Source organism: Arvicanthis niloticus, chromosome 10 (assembly GCF_011762505.2).
Source record: "Arvicanthis niloticus isolate mArvNil1 chromosome 10, mArvNil1.pat.X, whole genome shotgun sequence".
Classification (NCBI taxonomy): domain Eukaryota; kingdom Metazoa; phylum Chordata; class Mammalia; order Rodentia; family Muridae; genus Arvicanthis; species Arvicanthis niloticus.
This window is the reverse complement of record NC_047667.1, coordinates 9452962-9477825: the sequence shown is the minus strand read 5'-3', so window position 1 is coordinate 9477825 and position 24864 is coordinate 9452962. Positions and strand designations below refer to the sequence as shown.

At 36.7% G+C, this 24864-nt stretch overlaps 1 protein-coding gene across 4 annotated transcripts in view; it reads left to right on the top strand.

Annotated features, from left to right (window-relative positions):
* Window positions 1-24864, top strand: part of Ptpn4 (protein tyrosine phosphatase non-receptor type 4) — a 159177-nt gene that overhangs the window by 112670 nt on the left and 21643 nt on the right. For all 4 annotated transcript variants that reach the window (XM_034513093.2, XM_076941031.1, XM_076941032.1 and 1 more), the window contains 10 exons: window positions 7514-7673; window positions 9067-9150; window positions 9238-9294; window positions 11892-12048; window positions 14416-14582; window positions 16044-16134; window positions 16290-16351; window positions 18720-18866; window positions 21331-21459; window positions 24700-24848. In XM_034513093.2, the coding sequence (XP_034368984.1) occupies window positions 7514-7673; window positions 9067-9150; window positions 9238-9294; window positions 11892-12048; window positions 14416-14582; window positions 16044-16134; window positions 16290-16351; window positions 18720-18866; window positions 21331-21459; window positions 24700-24848 (1203 nt within the window). The remainder of the gene's footprint in view (window positions 1-7513; window positions 7674-9066; window positions 9151-9237; window positions 9295-11891; window positions 12049-14415; window positions 14583-16043; window positions 16135-16289; window positions 16352-18719; window positions 18867-21330; window positions 21460-24699; window positions 24849-24864) is intronic.

Below are 24864 nucleotides of genomic sequence, written 5' to 3'. Positions count from 1 at the left end.
AGTTTCTTTGGGTCTGTGGAGTGTAGCATGGTTGTCCTGCACTTTATGGCTAACGTCCACTTGTAAGTAATTTATATCATATGTGTCTTTCTGGCTCTGGGCTACCTCACTCAGGATGATATTTTCAAGTTCTACCTATTTACATACAAAATTCATGATGTCTTTGTTTTTAATAGCTAAACAGCATTCTATTGTGTAAATGAACCACATTTTCTTTATCCATTCTACTGTTGAGAATATCTAAGTTGTTTCCTGTTTCTGGCTATTATAAATAAAGCTGCTATGAACATAGCTGAGTAAGTGAGGATCAATCCTTAAGAAAGATCATATCTTAGAGTAAGGGGTAAAAGAGAGATGAAGAGGTCAGCAAAATGTTACAGCTATTCTGGGAAAACATGATCATTTATACTAGCCATGGTTTTCTGTAGACCAAACAAAGAATACTAGCTAAGTTGCTGAGACATATAAAAAAGAAGTAAAACTCAAGAGCTAACCAAACAGTTGTTTCTGTATATTAATTACATCCTTGAAAGGTTTAATGTGTTTTCTAAGCTGCCTGTTTACTGACTCTGAACACTAATTAGTGTTTTAGTTCCTTTTGTAGAACTGTGGCCAGATACTTGAGAGAACCACTTAAAAGGGGAAAAGATGTGTTTTTGTTCACAGTTTCATAGATTTCAGTCTTGAGTTTTGGCTGTTGATTCTGGGCCCATCATGTTCAGCTAAGTAAAGGACAGCATTATGGTATCAAGGGCACACCACAGAGACTCAGAGAGAAAGTCAGAAGGGACAAGGGACTAGGGGCTCACCCAAGATCTACCCCAGTAACCATTTTTTGCATGTACATCCTACCTGGTAGGTTTCTACAACCTCCCAGCATATTACCTCAAGGTAGGAACTCAGTATTTAACACATGAATTTGAAAGGCGTATTTCATGTCCAAATTATAACAGTCATCTGTGTAATACAATGTTTACTTTTAAGTCCTCTTGGCATCAGTATACATTAGCCAAAGAGTTAAAATATCTAAGTTTTAGGCCAAAATTTTATCTATAATTTGTGTAAAGTATAACGTTAAATTACTGGTAATAGCAGGACTATTGATTGGAGTTAAAAATGACATGATCTCCTCGTTTGTACACTTAAAAATTAAAGTCCTTCCTAGAACTACCCTTCATGACCCAGGTTTATATTAACATCTGTCTTAGAGGATAGCATATTAGCAGACAGCCTTGGTGTCACTTCTTAACAATTCCTACCTTTGGTTTGAGATAGCACAAGGTGGGAATTTATGTGGCCTGAATACAGGAAATCTCAGTTACCTCTTGCTTTTATCCAGTACTTAGCAATTGATGATGCATATACATTCTTTCCAGAGCATCAAATTTTCATTCTGAAAGTGCATATTGTATGTAATTTTCAAAATATATTTATAAACGTTTTAAAAAAACAATTGAATAAATCAAATATGTGTTGGCCAAACTTGAACAACCTCTAAATTTACAAGCACTTTCAGGACAGTGATTTCTAACCAGTACACTATGGGAAAAAAAAATTCCTGCAGCTTTTTAACAGTGCACATTAATTAAGTGTTCTAACCCATAGAAATGTGGATTTAACAGTTTTTGCAAAATACCTCATATGCCCTGTCCCTGTCACATAGCTGAACACTGCTGTGTGGCCAGCTTCAACCATGCAGATAGTCCATAATAACCATGCTTCTATTGAATCTGCCATTAATTTTAAACAGACTAAGAGTACAAGAGGTTTCTCTGACTTGATTGCTTCTCATTTCAGCCTCACACAACTTTTTTTTCAAAGCCTTTGGTTTTGAGGCTTAATCCCTTTTAATGTAAACAAACAGCTGTTTGCAAGGCCAGAAAAATCTTAAGCTCAGGGGCATGTAATGCCCACTTTTTACACATCCATAAGGTTCTACTAAAGGATGTCTGTTTTGAGTTGCCTTCATACCAAGTAGGCCATGGTTCAGGACAGTATTCAGAATCATAGGAATATTTCCCTGGACAAACAGCGCTTGAATATAACCCTTTGAAACTTGTCATCGTGGCAGTTAAAAAAGAACAGAATAAAAAAACTGGAGTGTATGGTGGCAGGTCTTAGGAGACACTTTCATTGATGAGAAAGTATACATACCCCAATGCAGTAATTAGTAAGTCCACCAAAATGTAGAACATTTGTGGTGTACCAAAGAAAAATGGGAAGCTATGAAGGAAGGGGCTGTATTGGACATCACAGGGTTGTGAAATTAGGATGTGTATGTGTAAGTACAGATATATACGAAATTCTCAGAGCATAAGTAAAGATGATCTTTTAAAAAAGAAAATTAGAGTTGATCTCTGAAGTGCTTCTACACAGAAACCTAGGTGAGTGGGCAATGTTGTGTATTTACTTAGTTATATTTTATGCCGTATTAGAAAATTTCATGACCTTTTCTCTCTCTCTCTCTCTCTCTCTCTCTCTCTCTCTCTCTCTCTCTCTCTCCCTCTCTTCCTTTCTTTCTTTCTTTCTTTCTTTCTTTCTTTCTTTCTTTCTTTCTTTCTTTCTTTCTTTCTTTTTACAAGAGTCCAACAAAAATAACAGATGTTCAATTTTTATTTTTACTTTGTACTCTACACTGATTGAGGGAATTTGTCCATTCTTTTTACACAGATGCTGGGGAGGGTCTACCGCAGTCAGGGCCATGTAAATGTCTCATTTTGAAAACTGCACAGTCTCAACTTGTCTGCAATGATTTTATTGCTGTAAAATCACTATAAAATCTTTAATGGGTAGTAATTTAAATTTGAAACTTATATTGATGCAGACCATGATTTTAAAAACAAGCCTTATTGACTAAACTATACAGAATATACAATTAGTCATAAGTATATCGCTAAGTTCTTTTCATTTTCTCTCCACTCAAAATAAAAGGACTTGGGCCAGACACATAGATCAATGGATATAAGATATTGTCAACAAAACTAACAATCTGAATTTAGAACTCATGTAATACACAGTTTACAAGGAGAGAAGTGAATCCATCAACTGTCTACTAACTACACATGTGCTGTGACATAGAAACACACATGCACACCGAGCGGTGGTGGTGCATGCCTTTAATCCCAGCATTTGGGAGGCAGAGGCAGGCGGATTTCTGAGTTCGAGGCCAACCTGATCTACAGAGTGAGTTCCAGGACAGCCAGGGCTATACAAACAAACCCTGTCTCGAAAAACCAAAGAAAAAAGAAAAAAGAAACACACGTGCAAACATTTACATAAAAATAAATAAATAATAAAAATAAAAATTGATTTATAGATCATTATTCAACACTGATTTATTCCCTAATGTTAAGTTTTCTTATTTTTTTTTTAGTATTTACATCATAACTTTATTTTGTTATTTTAATGGAAATATTCATTCTCTGTCTTTCTTTTCTCCCAAACCCCCTTTTTTGTTGTTGTTGTTGTTGTTGTTGTTGCTGTTTCTTGTTTTGTTTTGTTTTTTTAAGACAGGGTCCAATGTAGCCTAAGCTGCTTTGAACTCACTGTAGCCAAGAATAAATTTGAATTTACTATCTTCCAGCCTCTGTCTCCCTGAATATTGACATTTCCAGTATGCACCTCTATGTTCAGCTCCCTGTTTCCTTTTGTTATGATAAGTAATAGTAGGAGAATGCCTTTTACTTATTTATTCCAAGAGGACTATTACTTATTTTTTCTTTTTTCTTAATTACTTTTATTTTTTTACAATGCAGTCATTGTCCCCCTCCCAGTCCTTCCTCCCACAGTTCTTCATCCCATTCCTTCCCTCCTGTCACCAAGAGTATATTTCCACCCCCAAAGGCCTCCCTACTTCCTGGGTCCTTAAGTCTCCCAAGGGTTAGGCACATCTTCTCCCACTGAGGCCAGACAAGACAGTCCTCTGCTGTATATGTGTCAGGGGCCTTGGACTAGCTCCTGTATGCTGCCTGGTCGGCAGCTTAATATCTGAGAGATCTCAAAGGTCCAGGTTAGTTGAGACTGCTGGTCTTCCTATGGGGCTGCCCTCCTCCTCAGCTTCTTCCAGCCTTTCCCTAATTCAACCACAGGGGTCCCCACCTTAGTCCATTGGTTGAGTGTAAATATCTCAGTTAGGTCTGATAGGGCCTCTCAGAGGACAGCCTCTCTTATAGAGAGGACAGCTCCTCTCTATAAGCATACCGTAGCATCAGTAATAATGTCAGGCCTAGGAGCCTCTCCTTGAGATGGATCCCGAGTTGGGCCAATAACTAGACGACCCTTCCTTCAGTCTCTTCTTCATTTTTATCCCTGCAGTTCTTTTAGACAGGAACAATTCTGGGTTCAAGTTTTTGATTGTGGGATGACAACCCCATCCCTCCATTTGTCTTTATACTGGAGGTGGACTCTACAAGTTCCTTCTCCCCACTGTTGGGCATCTTATAGAAGGTCTTAAGTTAGTGTGGGATCTCTCCAACTTCTTTATGAGGCCACTTAGTGCTCTGAATTTTCCTCTTAGCACTTCTTTCATTGTATCCCATAAGTTTGAGTATGCTATGTCGTCATTTTCATTGAATTCCAGGAAGTCTTTAATTTTTTATTTCTTCTCTGACCAAGTTATTGAGTAGAGAGTTGTTCAGTTACCATGGGTATGTGGGTTTTCTGGGCTTTTTTTGTTTTTGTTTTTGTTTTTTGTTTTTTTGTTTTTTTGTTTTTTGTTTTTTGTTTTTTTTTTTTTTTTTTTTTTTTTACTTTTTTTTTTTTTTTTTTTTTTTTTTTTTTTAAGACAGGGTTTCTCTGTATAGCCCTCGCTGTCCTGGCACTCACTCTGTAGACCAGGCTGGCCTAGAACTCAGAAATCTGCCTGTCTCTGCCTCCTAAGTGCTGGGATTAAAGGTGTGCACCACCACTGCCCAGCTTTGTTGTTGTTGTTATTGAAGTCTAGCCTTAGTCTGTGGTGATCTGATAGGGTGCATGTGATTATGTCTGTCTTCTTTTATCTGTTGAGGCCTGTTTTGTGACTGGTTATATGGTCACTTTTGGAGAAGTTACCGTGAGGTGCTGAGAAGAAGGCATATTCTTTTGTTTTAGGGTGAAATGTTCTGAATATATCAGTTAAATCCATTTGGTTCCATAACCTCTATTAGTTTCACTGCGTCTTTTTATGTTTACTTTCTGTCTCAATGACCTGTCCATTGATGAGAATGGGATGTTGAAGTCTCCCACAATTATTGTGTAGGGTTCAATGTGTGTTTTGAGGGTTAGTAAGTTTCTTTTATGAATGTGAGTGCCTTTGTGTTTTGAGCATAGCTATTCAGAATTGAGACTTTCTCTTGGTGGATTTTTTTTTTTTTTTTTTTTTGGATGAGTATGAAGTGTCCTTCCCCATCTTGCTTGATGACTTTGTGTTGAAAGTCCATTTTATTGGATATTAGAATGGCAGCTCTCACTTGTTTCTTGGGACCATTTGCTTGAAAGACTTTTTTTCCATCCTTTTACTCTGAGGTAGTGTCTGTCTTTGTCATTGAGGTGTGTTTCTTGTATGTAGTAAAAAAAAAGCTGGATCCTGCTTGTGTATCTAGTCTGTCTGGAGCCTACCTCCTGTATCCCTAGGTCACTCCAGGTCTCCTGTGAGACCTGTGGCCCTGGCTGTGGGAAATCTCTTGGGAGGCCTTCAGACAATGGAGTCTTCAGAGGGACAGACATGTTGATGATCTGCCCTGCAGCAAGGAACAGGCTGGAAGGGAGGTGGAGTTGGAGCAGAGGGGATGAGTCCTGAGTCTGCTGGGCTCCTTGGGGTTCCAAGCTCCTGAGGTTATTTGGGAGGGTCCCTTACATTTTGCCCTGGGTGCATCAGATTTCCTGGGAGGCCTTCAGACCGTGGGGTCTTCAGAGGGACAGACATGTTGAACACATTGATGATCTGCCCGGCCAAAGGCAGAAGGCACAGGCCATCATGACTTTATTTTTAGCAGAAACTTTCTTGTGAAGCCATTAAGTGACACTACCAAGATCATTTTCATGGATGCCGGCATAATAGGATAGAAATTGAATCACTGGTTCTTTCTTCTGGCCTTTGTGGAAATAGACTGTTTGTTTTTAAAAGTTACAATTTCTACCTTGAAATCCCTCTTGAATACTTAGCTATCAATTCCCGTTGCCACAAATTAAAGGGTTATGCATTTTAATACTTGTAAATTGTTGTTTTCTTGCCTTAGCACCTGGCAGGATTCCATGTAGTTTTGTTTCTGCAGTGTTTACTTCAGTATTGTAATCTCTGTCTCATGCTTGTATTTATTAACCTCATGAGCCATGGTAAATGAGGACAGTTATTTAAGCTCACCGGACTATCCCTACCACGTGGGGTTTCTTTCTGTCAACACCCAATGCTGAGGGTTTTGCTTTTTCATTTGTTGTTGGATAACTAATTGGTATGCTATTCTGTGGAAGAGTATTTCTCCCACTCGTGACTTAGTTATCTGTAGGGTGTGTGTGTGTGTGTGTGTGTGTGTGTGTGTGTGTAAAATTCAGGCCTTATAAAGTTAAAAACCAAACCTAACAAAATTGAGGTGTATGTATGATTCACAATGAACCATTAAAGGGATTTTTTAAAAGCTGAGGCCTTGCAAGCTTTCCTCCATTGACTGTGGATGTCCGTCATCGTCCTTGTTCACCTCCTGTGTAGGTAGTCATGTTTGTGAGACTTGGTGTTTGGTTTCTGATATTACTAGGAGGTACAGTCTCACAGGAAACACTCTGAAACTCCCTGACTCTTTCCAGCCCCTCTTCTCCAATGTTCCCTGAGTTTTAAGTGCAGGAATTTATGATGTAGATGTATTTATTGGGGTTGGGTTCCACAACTCTGCATTTTGATTGGTTAAGTTTTTGTAATAGTTTTCATCTATTGAAAAGCGTTCCTTGATGATGGGTGAAGACCACACTTACCTGTGAGTATAAGGGCACATATTTAGAATGTCCTTAGGAATTGTGCTAGTTTACTGTAGTAGTAGTTGTCGGTTCTTCTCCAAGATCCGTGAATTCTCTTTCCCTGGGTTTCTAGTGCCAGGCATGATTTTTTTGTTGTTGTTGAGTAGATCTGAAGTCCAATTATAGAGCTGTTGGTTACCACTAAGGTATGTGTGCCACTGTGTACCTTACAGTTGTGGTGCCTTGCTGGTGATTGTGGTTCATAGGCGCTATAGCTAGGCAGGACTGTTGGTTGACTTCTTCCTTTGGAAGCTTGCATGAAAGCTGCTCCACAGCTTATAGCAAATTAAGAAATATCTTCATAGGAATATTTTTAAGGTATTCTATAACTGTTGATTTGAGTTTTAAAAACTAGATTTACTACTTTAAAGATAAATTTTTTATTAAAAGCATTTCCAAGTAAATACAAAGTCTCTACACATTAGACATAGTTGGTATCTAGTTGTTTTACCTAATTAGAATAAGATATTTCCATCAGATGATTTCTAAAACTGTTTTCTTCTCACCTCTTTCCTCCTTCCTTACCTAGATCACAAGAGAGCCCTGAAGATGGGCAGCCTCCAGCGTTACCACCCAAACAATCTAAGAAACATAGTTGGAACCAAATTCATTTTTCACAGTCTCAGCAAGATCTAGCCAGCCATACTAATGAATCCTTTGATGTGCCCTCTTCCCCTGAAAAGTCCACTGTAAGTAGCTTTGCTTAAAATTTTTAAAATTCTGAATGCATTTTAATTTCTATTCAACCATAGCACGTTTCAGTAGTAAATTATAATACATTGTCTTTTTCTTCTGATTCTTTAACCATGATTTATCATTTTGATGTTACCTTTTTCTTCATTTGTAAAGTGCCCATTGCTTTAAGAGTTAATGTCTTAACAGATTGGTGTAAATTTAGTATACAAAATAAACATGTTTCTAGATCAAGTGCTAGTAATTCAGTAAATACTTAATTTACTATGTAATTTCTTAGTATAGACATATTTCCTAACTTTTGAAATTGAGTACCGATTCTAATACTGTATGTTCAGTCTATATCTTACAAAATAATGTATATCTTTTCTTATATAGAATATGCTTTATATAATAAAATGATGAATTGCTACAATCCTAATGGCTTATCAATTTTATTGCTTTCTTACGAAGACTTAAATAAGCCACAAGTGAGGTTATCAATTTATCTTAAGAATACACTGTGTTCCTAAAAATGTAATCACAGTCACATGCAGATATGTTTCAGCAAATGTAAAGGAACATTAGGAAATGAAATAAGATGCACCAGCACCTAGTGTCGAAAGTCTCTAATGATTACTGTACTCCCTGCCTTTTCATTTATTCACTCAGAGTTTCTCCCCTTACCAAAAGTTGAAAGCATTCTATTTTCTCATGTGTACTGTTTCACTACAATAGGCTTGATCAAAAGAGATCAGAAGTCTTGCCAAAAATTGCAAATTTAGTACTAACTCTGTGGTGGTGTCTATGTGTCTTTTCTTGCATATATAGATATATTTATGGTTACTGAACTTGTATTTTCATAGTAGTGGGTATATATTTTCAAGAACAAAATATAGAGAATCATCAAGAAATGTATGTAGTAATCTAAATAAAGGCTCTAGAAACTGAGCCCTCACCAAATGATAAGAATCAGGGAGATGAAGGGAGACTGAGAATCTGCAGCAGAGGTAGCAAGAAAAGTGGGCAGCAACATAGAATGAAGGAGCCCAATAGAAAGGGAGCACTTTGTCCACTGCTACAGTAAGTCAAGTCAAGACCAGGACTGACTCATAATACTGAACTTAGTCATAAGAAAATATTCGTTGTCATTAGTTTAATTATAGAATGGTGGGGGTGAAAAATCTGACTGGTATGATACTGGGAGGAAAGGGAGATGGCCCCATTTGCCAGTGTTCTTCCAGAATGGGAGGAAGAATGAGAGAATGGGTATGCAAGTTATTAGGCAAAGAGACTATTTTCCTCACAACTAACATTTCTTAGGATTTTAATTTTTTATATACCATAGTTCACACAAGCAGATAAATTATAATTCATTTATATTCTGAAATTTATTTTTCTCTTTTCAAGCCTAATGGTGGCATTCCACATGATAACCTTGTTCTAATCAAAATGAAACCTGATGAAAATGGAAGGTTTGGATTTAATGTAAAGGTAATTCAGAATATATCTCATATTTAGTTTTTCTATTAAGAGTTCTTAGTTTGGTAATATTTGACTTTTTATTTTTTTGTTTTCCAGGGAGGATATGATCAGAAGATGCCTGTAATTGTGTCCCGGGTAGCACCAGGAACACCTGTAAGTTATTCCAAATTTTATCTAAATACTGTTTCTAAGAATATATACTTAAGCTGGGCAGTGGTGGCGCACGCCTTTAATCCCAGCGCTTGGGAGGCAGAGGGAGGCGGATTCCTGAGTTCGAGGCCAGCCTGGTCTAGAGAGTGAGTTCCAAGACAGCCCAGACTATACAGAGTAACCCTGTCTTGAAAAACAAAAACAAAACAAAACAAAAAAAAACAACAACAAAAAAGAATATATACTTAAGGGTCAGGTGTGATGGTTACCTGCCTTTAATCTCAGCACTTAGGAGGCAGAAGCAGGCAGATTGCTGAGTTCAAGCCTACCCTGGTCTTCAAAGAGAGTTCTAGACCAACTAGAGCTACAAACAAACAGCAACAACAACAAAAACCAAAAGCTAATATATACTTTGTAAAATGTTCTTGTGTGTATGAGTGTTTTGTTTGCATGTATGTCTGTGTACTGTGTGTGACCCTCTGAAGTCAAAATGCAGTGTTGCATCCCCATAGAATTCAAGATTTGGGCAGTTGTGAGCCACTGTGTGGCTCCTGAGAATCAAACTTGGGTCCTCTACAAGAACATAAGTGCTCTTAACTGCCAAGCCATCTCTCCAACCCAATAAATACTTAAAAACATTAGTTTGACATGTATGAGTATTTTGCCTTCCTGTATGTATGTATGTATGTATGTATACATACTACACATGTGCCTATTGCCTGAGGAGACTGGAAGATGGCATTGGATTTCTTAGTACTGGAGCAAGAGCAACCAGTGCTCTTAACCACTGAACTATTTCTTTATCCCAAGACTCTGTACTTAAACAAAAAATCATTGTGATGGATTGGCAGTTAAGAACACTGGTTGTTCTTCTAGAGAACCTCTGTTCAGTTCTCAGAACCCACATGGTAGTAGCTCAGAGCTACGTGTAACTCCAGTTCTTCAGGCAGTTCTTATTGCAGTAGTGCTGTACTTTAAAGATGGCCATGCAAGGTGAAATCATGCCATGAGCTGTTAACCAATTGGAAAAATTATACTGCTTTTACAGCCTTTAGATCTATTTTCTACACATTAAAGTCTTTTGTGGTGTGTGTTTCAAAAGTACTGAGAAATGCAAAACGTGTTCCGTAGCCCAAAACATCATTTATAAACCTTTATCACCAGTAGTTTGAATAGTACATTATTTATAAAACTGATGATACAGAATGGACCTCTTAAATTACCAGGTTTCCATGATCTCCACATTTGGATCTGCTTTCAATGTTTTGTCCTTTTGAAGCTTTGGTGTTGTATTGTGAAAAAAACCTCTAGTCCCTTTGACTACTTGTACTTACCTAGAGTCTCAGATAACAGAAGTGCTCTCACTTCGCTCATCACTGACTCTGAGGTCAAAGTCCACATATGGGGTGCTATCATGCTTTGCTTCTTTTTTGAACTTTCACTTATATCTTTGAGATGATTTCCCACTGTGAGCCAAGGATAAGCACCAGCTGTATGCTTTGCTTCTTGGTCATATACTGATTGATGGATATGCTTTGACAAGTGTGATCTGTGCCTCCTTGCTTTTTAAAGATTTTTTTTAGATTTTTTATTTTTGTTGTTTTTATTATTTTTATATTATGTGTTTTTATATTTTATTTTATATTTATTTTTGCCTAAATGCTTGTTTTACACTATATGTATGCAGTGCCTGTGGAGTCCAGAAGAGGACATCTGATTCTCTCTTAGAACTGGAGTTATAGAGGAATTTTTTTAGCCCCATGTGGGTGCTGGAAAATGAACCTAGGGTATTTGGAAGAGCACCCAGTGCTCTTAACCACTGAGGCATCTCTCCAGCTGCAGTACTACATTTTGAGATAAAGAATTTTGGACTGAAGCACTAGCAGCAAATGTATACTTTATGCAATAAGACAATGTATTCTGAAAACTAAAATTTGGAGGATGTAATTCAGAAACTGGTGTACTTTAAGCTGTGGGAACTGAAATTGTATATATTTAAACAGTACAAAAATTAAGACAGCCTGTATGTAAATCTGCTTTTTGACATATTTCTTATCTGAATCTCTAATGGACATAAAAGGCCATGAGGAAGGAATTTGAATGTTCAGTGAAGCTGTAAAACAAAATAGGACATTCAAAAGAAAATTAGCTTTCTTCCTTTTAAAGTAAATATTAGAGTGTGGTGTGTGTTTGTGTGTGTGTGTGTGTGTGTGTGTGTGTGTGTGTAAATGTGTAAACCAGAGGCTGATAACTTCCTCAGCCACTCTCTTTTTGAGACGGTAACCCTCACTGAACATGGCACTCCCTAATTGGCTATGTTGGCTAGCCAGCAAGTTCCAAGGATTCTTCTGCTCAGCCTTCTCAGTACTGGAATTACAGGACCGTATTGCAGCACTGGACATACAAGTGCTTTCTGGGAATTGGAAGTCAGGCCCTTATGCTTGTCTAGCAAGCATTTTACTGACTGAGCCATCTTCCTACCCTTGCATGCATACTTTCCTATATCTAATTTTAGTTCTCTTTCTATAATCTTCAAAAACTAAGTTTTATATTTTCAAGATGCCGGATGCATATTTGAACACTTATCTACATTATTACAGGCTGACCTTTGTGTCCCTCGATTGAATGAAGGGGATCAAGTGGTACTAATAAATGGTCGGGACATTGCAGAACATACCCATGATCAAGTAGTCTTGTTTATTAAAGCTAGCTGTGAGAAACATTCTGGGGAACTCGTGCTCCTAGTTCGACCTAATGGTAAGTACTCTATTTAGTACTGATTATTCGTCATAATTTGTTGTTATTCACTACTGGAAATGGTAGCCAGAGTAGGTGCCTATAAACATGTCATGTCAGTTTCCTCTTCAAATGACAGTGGTATCTATCATACTTGGAGGAAAAAGATCAAATTCTTGGCTTTCTTGTCTCCCATTCACACTTCCATTCACCTCTGATGCACAGTGCAGTTCTTACTGTTTCCCCAAACCTTTAGCCTGACATACTTCTGTGTCTGTGGACTTGTTTCCTCTGCTCTGCAAATGATTCTTGGTTTTTATATAACTCATGTTTTTCCTTCATTCAGAAATGTTTTATTCTATCATACCTATAGTGGCCTCCCTTTTCAACTACTCTCAGAGTAGTACAGTCAGTGAATAATTGTTTAATGAATAACAACAATAACTCTGTTCTACTTCTAGAAAATTCCATAACAAACTCTAATTAAACAAAGAAAAATACGGTTAACTATATTTTCGGTAGGTGGTGCCCTCTTGACTCATCATGTTGAGTTCCTATCGTGACACACACTACTAGCATTCTCTCCGTTTATATTCATTGTAGCACTATTCCCAGGTATGTATGTGCTTCTGCAGAGTCTTACATCTTAAAAGCATGACTGTAGAAGGATGTCTTTATTACAGAAAGAACACACAGGGGAGTCGGGGCTGTGATTCAGATTCATTGTATTCATCAGTGACGATGTCTCAGTGAGATGATGTTTAGAGAAAAGAACATTTCTCTTCTTATATTTAGTCAAAGCAGGCTTCTTCTTTTCTGTATTTTATGTTATTATCCATGTATAATCCTAAAATTGGCTTTCTAAGAATATTAAGCAGGCATTCTTTGATTTCTTTGATTAATTTTGATTAATTTTGATCTTGAGGAACTTGTTTTTTTAGGCTTCATACTGTCTGTTTTGTGTCACAGCTTCAATTTTATACCAACAGCAGTGTCTCAGTTTGGCTTTCCTGTCCTCTCCTGATAACAGCTCCTGAGGTGCTCAGTGACAACAGTCAGTAGCTGTTGGGATTTTCTTTGTACTAAGCGGCTGTGTACGTTTTTACTTGATCCTCAGAGCCACCAAACACGATAGATACCTGACTCTCAGTTCAGAGTGGAAAACACTGTCAAACACTCTTGTTTCCTGTTTATAGATCCGTGATGGGCACAGAGTCAGACAATAAACAATAGTTTGTTTGATAGCAAAGTTGTTTCTTTTATATTTTAAAACCCAGGAAGAACTCAGCTGGGGCCCTATAAAGAATTATTCTAGACAGAGACCTCCACTCATTTATGTGTTAATAGAGTCCATGTTAAATAATAAAGTTAAGGAGCTAGATAGAGCTCAGCAGTTACCAGCACTTAATGACTTAATGTTTTTACAAAGGACCAGAGTTTGACCAGGTGATTCACAGTGGTCTGTAACTCTAGTCCCAGGTTATCTAATGTCTTCTTCTGGCATTCACAGGCACCAAGGCATGCACTTGATATACATACACACATTCATGCAAAATGCTTATACATGTAAAACATAAAAACTAATTTTCTTTAAAATGGACCGGAGAGGGAGAATATATAAGGATAAGTTATAGGCCTGGCATTTATAGACCCAGCATCTGAGATCTGAGCTTTCTTATACTAACTTGTACATGAAAGATGTTTAGTGATTAGGTAGATCGGAGAATATGGGGCTGATTTATTCAGCTTTGTGTTCACTTATCATATGATCAAAGCCAGCATATCTTTAGACATAATGGTGTATAGACTACTGTCTGTGCTATTGATCCATTTCCTTGAAATTGAGGGCATGTCTATTCAGATCTGTAGCTACCTAAATGTCTCATTTTCTCTATTTTTGTAAGTGTTTATTAACTCTGTGTGTCTGTCTGTCTGTCTGTCTGTCTGTCTGTGTCTGCATGTTCATACGCACACATTTGAACACTCCTTTGTGTGTTTATGTTTACCCCATGAGCCCAGGATCCCAAGAATATCAGAAAAGAACATCTATCTGTTGGAACTGGAATTACAGGAGGTTGTGAATTGTCAGGTGGTTGTTGGTAACTGGACCTAGGTCCTCTGCCAGAGCAGAAAGTGCTCTTGACTGCTGTAGTCCTGCCTCATTTTCTTAGTGTGTCTTCAGTTTTACGTATATGGCTAAAGAACCTTCCTTTTCTCCAAAGGAATAGCAGAAGCCTTTCAACCCCACAGCCATTCTTGGTTCCTACACAAAGGCATCAGTCAGATATAATGTAATCATTAGCTACTGAATCTAGAAAATTTCTGGCAATTTCTTACTGAATTCTTTTAAGATTCTTATTATGGTTTTGTTTCTTTGTTTTATTTTAGCTGTATATGATGTAGTAGAAGAAAAACTAGAAAGTGAGCCAGACTTCCAGTATATTCCTGAGAAAGCCCCACTAGATGGTGTCCATCACGATGACCATTCCCTGCGGGAGTCAATGATTGAGCTAGCTGAGGGGCTTATCACTGGAATAGTCCTGGCACAGTTTGATGTAAGTGATAACATTGTATTAAATCAGTATTTTCTAATTAGTTTAGAGCCTAATCTACTGTACATTATGATTTATATGGTAAAATGATGAGCTCAGAATTTGCTACCATGAAGAATTCTAAAATGTAGTTTTAAAAAATTATTCCCATAATACTAGTTATGACTGTATAACTAAGTGTCTTTTTAAAAGAATAAAAAAAGCTAGGCAGGAGGATATTTTTCAATTCAAAGTAAGTCCAGAACAGTGAGTTCCTGGCCAGCCTAAGCTATAGAGTGAGACCCCTCTCAAAAAAATAAAAAGATAGTAAAAGTAAAAACATTCTTATATGTTTTTTCATGTAATTTACTAGCTCTTTTTATGAAAAATACAAGATAAGAATACTCTTATAAATTTAAAGCCTGTGCGAAGCCAAATGTGACAGTACACATCACTTAATTTTCGATGAATTTGGGACCATTCTGAGCTATATGTAGCAAAGACTCATCTCAAAAAATAAAATAAATAAAATAAGAATAAAATAAAAACAAAAACTAAGATCATAACATGGATTTCAAATTCATACTTCCTAATTTAATATTTTTCTAGTGTTTTTTGTCTATATAGTCTTAAAATCTCTGAGATCATTATCTCAAATGAACAAGAATGCTTTTTGATTGATAATTTTTCCCCCCAAGACAGGGAGGGTCTTTTTGTGTAGTGCTAGTGGATTCTCTTTGTAGCCCTACCTGGCTGTTCTGGAACTCAATCTGTAGACCAGGCTGGCCTCACACTCAGAGATTCACCTGCCTCTTTCCCCTCCAAGTCCTGGGATTAGAGCCATGCACCACCTTTGCCTGGCATGACTGCTAATCTTTATTTTCATTAGTGAGTATATAGTAGATTTGAAAGTCTATATTTGAACCAGACATGTCCAACCTGTGGCCCACAGGTTGTATACATCCAAGATAGTTATAAATTGAGTCCAACACATTTGTAGATGGCAATATTCTTTCATAGTGAACTTAATTTATTTATCTTTAATAAAACCAGGAATTTTCTCCATGCATTTTTAAAATATTGATGGCCATATACAAATGTGTTGTATATAAATGCTTATAATAATAAAACATGTTAAGATATGCATTGGTTCTTTTTTAATAATGTCTCAGTGTATTTTTGAACACTTCCAAACTAAAATAAAGCCAAAGGTTCTCTGTAGACTTGCTGTTGAAATATCAGGTACTTTGTTGAGGAAAATTGTTTTCAGACTTCTCCAAATATCACAGATGCATATTGCATGCCAGAAACTACAGAGCTGACTATATAGCTCTGGGTCAGCATGCGACTGTTCTGAAGGAGGATTATAGTGTGCATGGAGCATGTAGGGCTCCTGTTGGAATAGAAACCAGTCTGCCAAAACAAAGCAGAATTGTTGATGGCTTATCAGACTATTTCTCTTTGTTTGTTTGTTTATTTTTAAAGCAATTGTATCGGAAAAAACCTGGAATGACAATGTCTTGTGCCAAATTACCTCAGAACATTTCCAAAAACAGATACAGAGATATTTCACCTTGTAAGTATCTATTAACTCTTACTATTATAAGTCTCATCTTTTAAACAAAACTTTATTAGATTTTTATAGCTGGAATGTGGTTCATTAGTGGTATAGCTTTGGTGGTTTAATTTCAAATATCAATACAAAAAAAAGATTGTTTCAATTTTTTTTAGATGATGCTACACGGGTTCTTTTAAAAGGTAATGAAGACTACATCAATGCAAACTATATAAATGTAAGTATTTGTTATGCCTTTGTTGTTGGAAATAATTTATAACCATTGTAAATTTTAAGGTTAATTAATTCCTTTTTATTGAAAGTCTAACCTTGATCCTTTGTACAATTGATGAACCAGGGAATAGCAAATCATCATTTCTAGAGCAAATAGATGGTTAGGTATTTGTAAATATATAATCACATTTCATTAGCTAATCAATGCACAACTTCATTTAAAGCTTTATTTAATAATAACATTGTTAACTTTGAATGCATAGCCAATAGCATTTGAAGTGTAATTCATGAAGAAACCTAATCTACATTTTCTCCATGGTGAATAATATTACATCCTTCTTGCACATAAGAACACTATACAGCACTTCATCACTGTAATTGTAAATGTGCAATTACCCACAATAAACACAAAAATGTGAAGAATATGGTACTGACAGTAATGGTGGCTGCATGGGGGCAGTTAAGAGGGGAATGGAAGAGGTGCCTTTTGATGTCATCTGGAAAAATATTGATCCAGTGACTCAAATGGTTTTTTTTTCCCATTGTGCCTAGATATAACCAACAAAGCCCACCTCCTGTTTTGAAATTACATAGTAACTTTAGCAATTATGAGGCTAGAGACATGGCAGAGCAGTTAAGGTTGCTGCACAGTCATGAGGACTCTTCATCAAAGGAATAGGAGGAGAGTGATATAAGTTGCCACACAGCTTCTTTTTTGGCCTTAGATAATGACTCGTGGAGTAGTTGTTATGTTTGTTGGTTTGTTTTATACAACACCAGAATAATATTGTGAAACTTAGAAAATAAGTATCAAACACAGTTAAATGAAAGTTTAAATTTATAAAACAAAATACAAAATTAAACTATATAGAAGTTATTCTATTTACCTATGAAACAAAAGACCAAAAATTTGATGATAACATACACACATATAGTTCTTTATCTGAAACCTTCAAGTGTGCTCTGGAATTGAAAATTTTTAGATTTTTTTTTTTTTTTTTTAAAGAATATTCATTCCATGTACTAGTGCTATAGAAAGTAATGTCCCTAGCAGGTTATGGGTTAGGGGCCTTTTAATTATTACACTGATATTATATAAATATTCCATATAAATATAAATATCCACTATTAAGGAATATAAATATAAATATTCCTTAATAGAGGATAAATAACCTTTAGGTCAGTCAAAGTCACATTTTGCTGTCAAATGCTTCCAAGTAGGTCCACTGAAAAATGCCTTCAAGTTAGGACAAGGTTTATGACACCAAAACCAGTTTTGCGTTTCAAACTGTTAGTATTTTCAGAGCTATGGATAAGGGAATATAGCTACACTGGCAAGTATCAATTACCTGAATTCCTGTGTATTGTTGGTTGAAATGTAGACTGGTTTCTTTGGGGAGCAGTGTGGTATTGTCAGAAGTTGAGTTGTGTACACATTTGCATCTAGTATTTTCATTTCTTACTGTTGACCTTATAAATAAATATATTTTTATGTTTGTTAAAAATGTTAAGTTTAGAGAAGTGTTCAGTTTACTTTGCTACTGGTAACAAACATATTAACAATGCCTTAAATGTCTGTTAAATGAGTTACAGTAATTTTTTTAAAAAGAGCCATTAAAAGAAAGAAATTAGGTACTAATTTAGGTATTATCTTAAAAACAATGGATTCAGAAAACCATAAATATTGTGCTATCATTTTAAATTGGTTTTATAGAAAAATAGTTGTTGTGTACAGACTGTTTATGTGAAAGAGTTATTAGAAACTAGAAAAGCAAATTTACCTTCTGGTACTAAGTGAAAGCTGGTTTGGGACAGAGACTTCAAGTTTCAAGTATGTAGCCTTGGGTATTCTCTAAGTTGCTGTATGTGGGTATCATCTTGTTGAAATCAACCTCAAACCTAGTTGTGACTCCTCTATATTTACTGTTTTATTTCATTCTAAAAACAAATTTAAACATCATTCTAATGGCTCTTCATATTATTTAATGAGCATAATTTAACTAAAATAAATGGCAGAATTTTTCTTCCTTAGAAAATTTACCAATAAACTATTTATAGATACTTTTTTAAAATATTCTTACAAACTCTCAGTCTTTAAAACCAGGTCCTCTATAATGCTGCCTCTTAAGCCATAATAGTTTGAGAATGGTGGTACGTTCCTATAATAGTTGAGATGCTGCGATATATACTGAGACCTTGTCTCAAAGAAATAAAAACATGGCTGGTAGTGTTTGGAAAATATTTGTTTTTAAATTCCTGTTCTGCCAATTAAGTAATGAATAAGTATAACTTCAGACATTGCCAGGAAATTTCTTTTATAAGTAAAATTATTAACGAAGATTATTTTTTATTTTAATGTTGTTTCTTGTTAGATGGAAATTCCTTCTTCAAGTATTATAAATCAGTACATTGCTTGTCAAGGGCCATTACCACATACTTGTAAAGATTTTTGGCAAATGACTTGGGAACAAGGCTCCTCCATGGTTGTGATGTTGACAACACAAGTTGAACGTGGCAGAGTAAGCTATAGTTTAATCATACACATTACTTGGGCTCTTTTCAAATTACATTGTATTTGTATACTCAGAATATTCTCTTGTAACCTTTAATCTTTTGTTGTGATTCCATGGTTTGAAACATTGCAGCCAAGTACTTAAGACTGTGACCAACGTAGTACTTGCAACACAAATAATACCATTCTTATCATTGTATTTATTTAAGATCAATACTTTAAATTTTAAAGTTTAAAAAGTTTAATGTTTAATGCTGAAGAGTATTTGGTAATAATAGTAACTGAAATACTGATAATAGAATTTGGGCAGCGCTGAAGAGCATTATGCTAAGTCTAAGTGAAAAATCTTCAACAAAACAAAAATTACTGTATGATTTTATTTTTATGAAACATTTGTGATTTACTATTCATAAGTACAGAAAGTAGATTAATAGATACCTAAGTCTAGGTTTGGGAAAGAGGATGAAATGAGACAGAAAGCATAGCAACTACTAAAGGGTATATGAGTTTTTTAGGGCACAGTGAAAATGTTGTAAAGTGTTTACGGAAATGTTTACACAGTTCTATGAAGTGTTCTAAAAGCAATTACACTTGAAATGGCTCAGTGATATAGAAATAGGGCTAGGATTATATAGTACACACATGTATATATACATGTTCATACACACCTGTGGTAAAACTCTAATCAGGATATAGCCAAACAGATTGTTTACAAAGTGTTTTAAAATGTCAGGGACTAATGACCATGCAAGATGGCTAAATAAGTAAAGTGCTTGCCATGCAAACACAGGGACCTGAGTTGAGATCCCCAGCACTCGTAACGTAGCGTTTAGATCTGGTAGCATGTGTCTATAGCCCTAGAGCTGGAGGGCCAGAGCAGAGACAAGCTGATCCCTGTTCTCAGCAACCAGCAGCTTGCCTAGCCATTCTGATGAGCTCCAAATACAGTGACAGACCTTTTCTCAAAGAAACAAGGTAGAGAGTGATGGAAGATACCCAGTATTGACCACTGTGCTACAAGTGTGTACATACACACTCATATATATGCATAGACACATTCATACAATATGTACATGTACACACAAAAATATTAGTAGCTAAAAGATCTGAGTGAAAGATATATGAGAATTATTTCCTAAAAATTTAAAAGTTCTTAAAAATTACATCATTTTGACTGTAGAAGGAAAGAGGCAATTCTTGTCTAGTGGCTGTCTCACCACAACTGGAGTAATTCCAAAGATGCTCAATTTCTTCTTAGAATTCAATATAGGAAGCTGTCAGGAGCAGACAGGTCTCTAATCAAAATGAACATTAATACAGAAATGTTTGTCACGTCAATTCTGTGGATTTCTGATGTTTTGAAAACCAACTATCCATGTAAGGTAATCTGGACTGTTGTCTGTTAACTCCACTCAGCTATTTCTAAATAAAACATAGAAAACACCCTAACAATAAACTCCAAGCCATGAATTTGCTATAGTCCCTTAACTCACAGGCTGACCATCTCAAATCCATTAAAAAAGTTAAAGAAGGACTGGGTCTAAGCCTTGTATTCCTAAATGTGTTTTACAGGCACAATGCCTACTAGAGTAACAATATTCATCTCACTTTTATATCAGTAAGAAGCTTGTACCAATGAAAACCTTAAAATTTGTAATCAAAGTAAATTGGTGCCGTTTTAAGAATTTATATCTTCATCTTGATATTAATTATACAGATTTCTACTAATAGGTTATGGCTATGCAATTAACCCCTAGCTAATCCTCTCTATTCCCACAAAACCACTACTTTTCCCTAGAAAGACAGCCCAACATTTACCACCTTAGTCCCCAAGCCCAGGGAATAGGGGCACTGACTCTTCATTAGCTTCTTCAAGCTGATTATGGGCGTTGAGATATTAGAAGAGGAGTCAGGGGAAGAGCAAATTGATAAGCCTCTGATGCTGTGTCTTCACTGCCTCCAAATGGAATTCCCAGACCTCAGAGATTTGAGCAGGTCTGCCCAGCTTGCTTGTTGAGTAGATACACCATGGCTGATCATTCTGCAATATACAATTCTCTAAACAAATTTTAGTATCAAGATAGTTTTTTTTTTTTTTTTAAGAGGGCTGACATTTTATTAAGGATGTTGGTTCTAACCGCTTTTCTTTTTTTCCTCTCTTTTATTGGATATGATATTTACATTGCAAATTTTATCCTCTTAGCATTCCCCCCATTACCCAGGGACCCCTTATCCCATCCCCCCTCCTCCTGTTTCTATGAGGGTGTATACCCACCTACCCCCAAATCCCCCTCCCCTCCCTCAGATTCCCCAGCCCCCCACTCAGTGCTCAGCCTTCAAGGATGGCCTTGTTGGGCATAGGTGGGAGACGAGGTCTTTGGTACCTTGAAGGCTGAGCATCATTTTGAAAGTTGGAGAATCCAAATTCTTATGTCTAAATATTTTTCTGTATTCAATCTGTTGACAATTAGGTTAAATGTCACCAGTATTGGCCAGAACCCTCAGGAAGCTCATCCTATGGATGCTATCAAGTCACCTGCCACTCTGAAGAAGGAAACCCTGCCTATATCTTCAGGAAGATGACACTGTTTAACCAAGAGGTAAGAAGTCAAGAGTGTTTGTGTATAAGAACTGTTATAAAGACTTTGAAAGCTAAAAATGCTTTTAGTCTGAGACTAGTTACTAGGAAACAAAAGTTACTCAACTGGTGGCTAGAAGGGTAGATCATCAGTTAAGAATACTTGCTGGGGGCTGGAGAGATGTCTCAGAGGTGAAGAGCACTGACTGTTCTTCCAGAGGTCTTGAGTTCAGTTCCCAGGAACTACATGGTGGCTCACAACCATCTGTAATGGGATCAGATGCCATCTCTACTGGTGTCTGAAGACAGCTACAGTGTGCTTTTACATATATATACATATATATATGTATATATGTGTGTGTGTGTAAAAATATATATGCATATGTATATAAAGTAATTCTTAAAAACAAAACAAAAGAACACTAGCTGATCAGTCATAAGGAGAGTTCAGATCTCAGCACTGATATAACAAGCCAGACATAACTGCAAGTGCATGTGACCCCAGCTCTGAGAATTGAGACAGAACAATCCCTGGGGCTTTCTCAGTTCTGCCATAGCTGTGAGCAAGGACCAGGTTCAGGGAGAGATCCTGTCCTAAAGCAATAAGTAGAAAGTAATAAAAGAGGATACTTAATTACTTTTCTGGTCTCCACATAATACGTAGTCCACGCACGTGTGTGTGTGTGTGTGTGTGTGTGTGTGTGCGCGCGCACACACACAAACACACACATAGACACTTAATTTATCTTTGCATAGTTCTGAGGTACTCAGGTTATATAAATAAAAATATCTGGCTATATATAGCTATATATATCTATATAGTTAGACTCTAAGAAAAAGGACCATGTTGAAGATAGAAATCTCTGTGCACACACATATACAAACATATGCTTACTTGCCTACCTCTTGGTTGTCTACTTAGGAAAATAAAGAACTATCTTAATGATTTAACCTACAAATTGGTACATTGTACCATAAGCTAGACAGTATATCCTCAATTTATTTTTATTTGAATGAATTTTAGCCATTTCCCCCCTGTAGTTTTTAGCTGCATTTAGTGTCAGATTTCTTTTCTATATGTTAGCATATCATCCGGCTCCTTCCTTGTTAACTGTAAGAGAGCCAATAAGGCTCTACCTCACTTGTCATTAATCATACCTTGGAGTAGCAACAGTTCCTGGTTTCAAAAGTTAAAGTGTTGGTGGGAGAGACCTGGGCCTTCACAGTCTTATGTGGCAGTTACTCCCTTCCTTTGGCTTTCTTTAAAATGACTGTCAGTGTTACTGAGTGTAGTGGTACAAGTAGTTAATCCCAACTTGAGCCAAATAGAATTGAAAAAACAAAGTCTCTACCCAACATAAAAATGCGCATACATTGATAGCTAGTAACTAGGCAGCTGCCACTCCCAAAGTCATGATGAACTTCTGCCTTCATTGAAGGGACTCTAGCTTGAGTGGCAAACATGGTTCTGGCAAGCCTTGCCCTTTTCCCTCAGTTTCTCTGCCTTGCTAGATTACATTCCTAAAGCTAGCCAAAAATGCCCATTTCCTTATTTGGCCACTTTCTCCTTCTGAAACTGACTACGAGTCCATCTATCAAAGTACTGAAGTCCAGCAATCAAAAGCCCCCTTTGGCTCCCCTAATTACCATGCCCAATTAAAATCAAACACCTCACTCTAACATGAGCTTTTCCCTTTTCCCTTTATAAACTGCCATTTATGGGTCAAGTCTGTGTCGTCTCTACTGAGAGGCAGTTCTTTGTCAGCACCCACCTCACCCCTACCCCAAGGACAAATACTCCTTCTCCTTCTCCCCTGTTTTCTTTTCTTTCTCCCTCAGAATCTGTCTTTCTGTCTTTCTCTCTTATCCATGCCGTTTGTCTCTAGGACAAGTGAATCTCATCTGTGCTGAGATATTGGTCTTGGTGGTCTGAGCTGATACCTGTCTTTTTATTCATTATCTCCCTTTAACATAAGTGGCTGTCCCCAGACTGAATGATGTTGAATGATAGGTATATCCTGTTTTAAAGCGTGTGAGTACATAATTTGATATGATTTAGTCTTTTCATGAAACCTAAAGGTGCTGTGGAGCTGTAATTGTTATTTCATCTTTCACCTGAAAGAAGAAGCCTCTGAAGTGTTAAATGCCAGAACATGCAGAGTCAGGCTTTGGGGATTTGAGCCAAAATTCTTACTTTATCATATCCATCATTGCTCTCCCCACTCCAACCAAATAGAATTAACCCTTACTGAATTTTGTGTTTTTATGACCTCTAATTTTTTTGGTGTTTGTTTGTTTGTTTCTTTGTTTGTTTTTTGAGACCGAGTTTCTCTGTGTAGCCCTGGCTGTCCTGGAACTCACTCTGTAGACCAGGCTGGCCTCGAACTCAGAAATCCGCCTGCCTCTGCCTCCCAAGTGCTGGGATTAAAGGCGTGCGCCACCACTGCCCGGCAATCTATATATTTGAGAGATTTTGTATTTAAATGTTTACTTATACTTATTTATGTGTGTGCAAGTGTTTGTAGTTTTGTTACATTGCACCCGTGGAGGGCAGAGAGGGCAGAAGACAACCTGAAGGAGTCTGGTTTCTGCTCCGCCATGTGAGTCCCAGGAATTGAGTTTAGATGGTCATTCTTAGCTGCTTAGCCATTTTATTCTCCTGGGGCTTTTCACCATCTAATCTTCATGATGTCATTCGTGTCATGGAAAAATTATCTCAAGTTTTGTTCATACTCACAAAAATGTTTACGATCTTTGTTCACATGGTATTTCTATTAGGTAATCTTTTAAGCAGTTCTATGAACGTAATTTATTTCTGTCTATTTATTTGATTACCATGTTCAAAATACCTTATTGATATAAAAATTGAGTTATTAAAGTATAGCAATGTAGCCAGGTGGTGGTGGTGCACACCTTTAGTACTAGCACTTAGGAGGTAGAAGGAGGATCTCTATGAATTTAAGGCCAGCATGATCTACAGAGTTAGTTCCATGACAGAAGCTACACAAAGAAACTGTGTCTCAGAAAACCTTTATTTAAAAAACAGAAAAGTATAGCAATGTATCTAGTACTTACAAGAATAGAACTATTTCTATGAAATGTTTTCCTTCTGTTCAAATGTAGTATTTAAGAGAGTTTATACACAGTGCCAAGAGGAAAAGGAAAGGTGGTTTTACTTTCCTTCTTAAATTAAAATAACATGAATTTTATATTTTAAAGGTAATTCCTAGGTCAAAGTGTGTAACTTTTTATTTTCATTTAGAAAAATGAGAGTCGTCAACTCACTCAAATTCAGTACACAGCCTGGCCTGACCATGGAGTACCCGATGATTCAAGTGACTTTCTGGATTTTGTTTGTCATGTACGAAACAAGAGGGCTGGAAAAGAAGAGCCGATTATTGTTCACTGCAGGTATTTTATTTCCTGC